Genomic DNA, 5,234 nt, shown 5'->3' with positions numbered 1-5,234 from the left:
ATGCTTTTTGTTTGCTAATTTATATTCTTTCTTTATTATTTATCATTGAGAATTTTGTTGTCAGCATCCTATAATTTTAGCCCAGAATACAGTCAATTGTTGTTTAATAGTTAATTTATGTCTGACTCTTTTGCAGTCTCATGGACTATAGCTTGCCAGGCTCCTCTATCCACGGGATTTCCCAGACAAGAATACTGGAGTGGGTTGCTATTCCTTCTCTAGGGAATCATCCTGACCCAGGTATCGAACTCTCATCTACTGCATTGGCAGGTGGATTCTTTAGCACTGAGCCACCTGAGAAGGCCAACACACAGTATTCAACATAAATTCCTCAAATATATGAATAATTTTGCATTTAAACTGTGTAATAAGATTACCTGTGGGTGGAAAACCTGACTATGGGAATGTCTATTCACTGTTGTCACAGCTTTCCTGGTGGCTCAGACCATAAAGAGTCTGCCTTCAATGCAGGAGTCCTGGGTTCTATCTCTGAGTCAGAAAGATCCCCTAGAAAAGGGAATGGCAACCCACTCTAGTATTTTTGCCTGGAAAATCCCATGGATGGAGGAGACTGGTGGGCTGCAGTCCAGGGGTCACAAAGAGTCAGACATGACTGAGCTGAAATGAACTGAAATGAACAGATAACACTTATGATGTCACAGAAGGCCATTTAAAATGACTGAATATAATTTACAGCATTTCACTATGTTAAGGTCTATATGTGTAAAAATTAATCATCTTTTTTTCTGTCCTAGTAGTGATCACTACCACATGGTACCCGGCAACAATACACAAATTTCAGAATTTATTCTTCTGGGATTTTCAAAGGAACCAGAATTGCAGCCCCTCATATTTGGCCTTTTCCTATCCATGTACCTGATCACTGTGTTTGGAAACCTGCTCATCATCCTGGCCATCATCTCAGATTCCCACCTCCACACACCCATGTACTTCTTCCTCTCCAACCTGTCCTTTGTAGACATCTGTTTTATCTCCACCACTATCCCAAAGATGCTGCTGAATATAATAACTCAAACCAAAGTCATTACCTATAAAGACTGCCTCACCCAGATGTATTTTTTCCTACTCTTTGTACAGTTGGACAACTTCCTTCTGACTGTGATGTCCTATGACCGCCTCATAGCCATCTGCCACCCCCTTCACTACACAGTCATCATGAACCCTGTTCTCTGTGGACTGCTGGTACTGATATCATGGCTAATAGGTGCCTTGAATTCCTTGTTACAAAGCTTACTGGCATTACGACTGTCTTTCTGTACCATCTTGGAAATCCCCCACTTTTTCTGTGAATTCAAAGAGGTGATCCAACTTGCCTGTTCTAACACCTTTCTTAATAATGTGATGATGTATTCTGCAGTTGGACTGTTTGGTGGTGGTCCATTCACTGGGATATGTTACTCTTACTCTAAGATAGTTTCCTCCATACGTGGAATCTCATCAGCCCAGGGAAAGTATAAAGCATTTTCCACCTGTGCATCTCACCTCTCAGTTGTCTCCTTGTTTTATTGTACAGGCTTAGGAGTGTACCTTAGCTCTGCTGCTACCCATAGCTCACACTCAAGTGCAACAGCCTCAGTGATGTACACTGTGGTCACACCCATGCTGAACCCCTTCATCTACAGCCTGAGAAATAAAGACATAAAGAGATCTCTAAGAAGATTCTTCGGGATAGCAACTATAAAAGGGCCAATTGTCCTGGGGCTGAGGAAGTGTCAGTTATTACAGCACTCAAAGCATTAGAGGCAGAAATTGTGATTCTTGATCAGATTTCAGAAAGAGCTCTTATTCCTTGTATTTGTTTCCTGGTCTTTCTATTTCTTTGATTTCAACTTCTCCATATAATTTAAGTAAGTCACTTGATTAAGCTTTCTATTCTGTCTGGTATATGGATATTTTCCTTACTACTCTAAGTTTATTAATTTTTTTTTCTGAAATTGGATGAGAAATATTTGAAAATTTCCATTTATTTCATGGGAAAATTTTTTTCCTCATTTTTTATCTTTAAATGAGAGCTATCTTCCCAAGTTTTTTTTTTTTTTTAATTTTCCATAAAGAATTGTCTTGGGTTGTATCACTCACATAGAAAGACCATACTTAACAGCTAGAGTAACCTATATAATTCTGTTGCAGAGTGAAATCTGAAACCAGTTTGTTATTTTGAGTCTCTCATTTTTTGTCTACATCATAACCTTATTTCCATGATATCTTGATAATATCAACTTTATTCATACTACTGAGTTTTATAACTGCTCTTCTGGGGTTATATGCTGCTTGTTCAACCTGTGTCCCTAGTATCTACCATAGTCACCTATTAAAAATCATCATCAAATGTGTATCTCCCAGTAAAATCTATACTGAAATGCAAATATGAATAAATAAACTGACCTAATATGGTCTTTGTGCTCCAAAATTGCTTCTAATGGTGACTGCAGCAATGAAATTAAAAGACTCTTGCTCCTTGGAAGAAAAGCTATGAAAATTCTAGACAGGATATCACAAAACAGAGACATTACTTTGCCAACAAAGGTCCATATAGTCAAAGCTATGGTTTTTTCAGTAGTCATATATGGATGTGAGAGTTGAACCATAAAGAAAGCCAAGCACTAAAGAAATGATGCATTCAAACTGTGGTGTTGAATAGGACTCTTGAGAGTCCCTTAATAGCAAGGAGATCAAACCAGTCAATCCTAAAGGAAACCAACCCTGAATATTCACTGGAAGGACTGATGCTGAAGCTGAAGCTCTAATATTTTGGTTACCTGATGTGATGAGCAGATTCAATGGAAAAGATCCTGATTCTGGGAAAGACTGAAGGCAGGAGAAGGGGAGGACAGGATGAGATGGTTGGATGGCATCACCAACTCAACGGACATGAGCTTGAGCAAACTCCAATATATGATGAAGGACAGGGAAGCCTGGCCTGCAGCGGTCCATGGGGTCACAGAGTCAGACATAACATCAACCGAACAACAGCAACAATATAGTCCTATTGTCAGAGATAACCTTAAATATGTCACAGCAAATTTTCAACCTTACACGTAAAAATTTTCTATCTATACATCTACTCATTGAAAAATGGAAAATTGGTGTCCAAGAGAGAGGGAGTCTATATATTGGAGTTAGTGATTGGTTGGTGTGTTTTATAATTGTTTTCCTGGATCACTCAATTTTGACTTTAACATTTCCTGTCCTGATTACGCTTATGACTCCTCTGTTGCTCTGAACGAAGGATCTTCACTTTTCTAAATTTCATCATAACCCCTAAAGATCCAGAAGCAGTGAATGAATAATATCAAGCTGAACCATTTCATATGTCCTTCCTCCTCAGGAATCTTCAGTCTTCATGATCAAAAGATGACTCACAAGCAAGCTTAAATTTCTACCCAGTCATGTGATTCCAGATTACCATTTACTTTGGCACAATGTGCACATCCTTCCAGCCATTCCAAGTTTGTTAGAACAGAACTTAAAGTTCCTCATTAAGGAGAAACCAGTGAACCAACTGATAATCTAGTTATCTGAAACAAGTTTAAATAATAATCATGAGTATTGTCTCCAAATAAAAATGTATGCCAAAAATAAAAAGCGGTAGATTGTTATGCATGCTCTCATTACTGTTTGCTTTGTTGTTTCAGTTAGCTATTGCTGCATAACAAGCTATCCTAAATCATATAGTTTATCACAATGTCTTTCTTATCAAGTGAAATTAGATAGCTGGAGGTGCTCTAATCACTATCCTGATTCTCATAAGTCCACATAGCTGAGTTCAACATTGTGTACATTGTGTATGATCCTATCATCCCAATGTGCTCACTCCATACCTGTGTGCTCACCTCACATCAATAAATCCAAGAATAGTAGACTTTCAACAAATCCCCAAGGGATGAGCCACACTATTTATATCTATATTAGATACTGGTGTGTCCCACATGTATCATCTTGATTCTTTTCATATATGAGATTTCTCAGCCCAACTATAAATCACCAGCTTCTGGAGTTCTTTGCCCCAGAGCTTTATTTGACAATCAGCTTTGCCTGGTCTGTCAACTTGCATGACTATCTAGTAGTTGCAGTGAAATAATACCCCCTGCAATGTAGTTCTTCTCATACAGCAAGTCCATACCTGACCTCTAGAAATTGATAAATATTTCATGCAAACACATAAAATATTGCATTTTTTTGCTGCTCCTGTTAGTCTTTTCCAGGCAAGTTGTTTCTCACATCTGCATTCAAGACTCTCATTGAGGATGTCTGTCTTTCTTTATGCTTCAAGTTAGTTTCTCTGGCATCATGCCTCCCCTGAGGTGGAACAGGTCAATGCCATGTGCAACATTTTGCCCTGTGATTTCTCCCACAAAAAAAGTGAGAGCATATGAGTGAGAGTCCAGCTTCCCCAGCTGTGCAGAAGACCCAGTGACTATATGCTCATCCAGAAAACTGACATAAACTTCATGACAAGGGAGTGGGGAGAGATTAGAAGAACAGCAACCAGGACTCTTGAAGGTCATCATAGATAAGCAGATTCTAACAACTGCATCATGAATTCTCTCAGGAAATGTTCTAAAACTGTTGACAGTTGTAGGTATCTAAGAATGTGCTAAAAAACTGAGCTGTACATTTAAAATTGGTGAATTGTATGGTATGTGAATCATATCTTAATACAGCTATTTTTAAAAGTTCAAAAATCTTTAAAGAAGGAAAAGGAAACTATAGTCCAATATATTGGATGAATATACATGAAAAAAATTCTAAACAAGATAGTGGTAAACCAAGTTCTATGGAGCCTTAAATGGATCATAACCCAGAATCACATGGGGTTAATCTCTGGGACACAAGTAAGTTTCAACAAAAGCAAATCTGTCAATATAATACACCATGTGAATGGAATTGAAGGTAAACATCATATGTTAATGACCATAGATGCAGAAAATCATTTGACAAAATTCAACATTCTTTCGTGATAAAAATTCTACTAAAGTGACTATAGAAGGAATGAACCTCAACAGTAAAATGACCATATATGAAAAGCCCATAGATGACATTATACTGACTGGTAAAAAGTTGAAAATATCTTCTTTAAGATCAGACACAAGACAAGAGGGCCCACTCTTCCCAGTTCTATTCAACATAGTCCTGAAAGTTCTAGTTAGAGTATCTAAGAAAGAAAATACAGGCATCCTGATAGGAAAGAAAGACATCAATCTATCTGTTTG

General features: G+C 37.8%; 1 protein-coding gene across 1 annotated transcript; it reads left to right on the top strand.

The window, feature by feature from the left end:
* Window positions 1–870: 870 nt before the first annotated feature.
* Window positions 871–1,761, top strand: LOC122699953 (olfactory receptor 7A10-like). The gene is made up of 2 exons (XM_043912436.1): window positions 871–1,225; window positions 1,511–1,761. Exons 1-2 carry the CDS (start codon window positions 871–873, stop codon window positions 1,759–1,761), a joined length of 606 nt encoding a protein of 201 aa, XP_043768371.1.
* Window positions 1,762–5,234: the final 3,473 nt, after the last annotated feature.

The sequence above is a fragment of the Cervus elaphus genome, chromosome 9, assembly GCF_910594005.1.
Source record: "Cervus elaphus chromosome 9, mCerEla1.1, whole genome shotgun sequence".
NCBI lineage: Eukaryota > Metazoa > Chordata > Mammalia > Artiodactyla > Cervidae > Cervus > Cervus elaphus.
The sequence above is the reverse complement of the archived record's forward strand: the minus strand, read 5'-3'. Positions and strand labels throughout refer to the sequence as shown.

Coding starts and splice junctions, on each gene's coding strand:
- LOC122699953 (XM_043912436.1), top strand. CDS start 871: ATGTACCTGATCACTGTGTTTGGAAACCTGCTCATCATCCTGGCCATC. Junction 1,226..1,510: donor ACTGATATCATGGCTAATAG/GTGCCTTGAATT, acceptor CTCACCTCTCAG/TTGTCTCCTTGTTTTATTGT.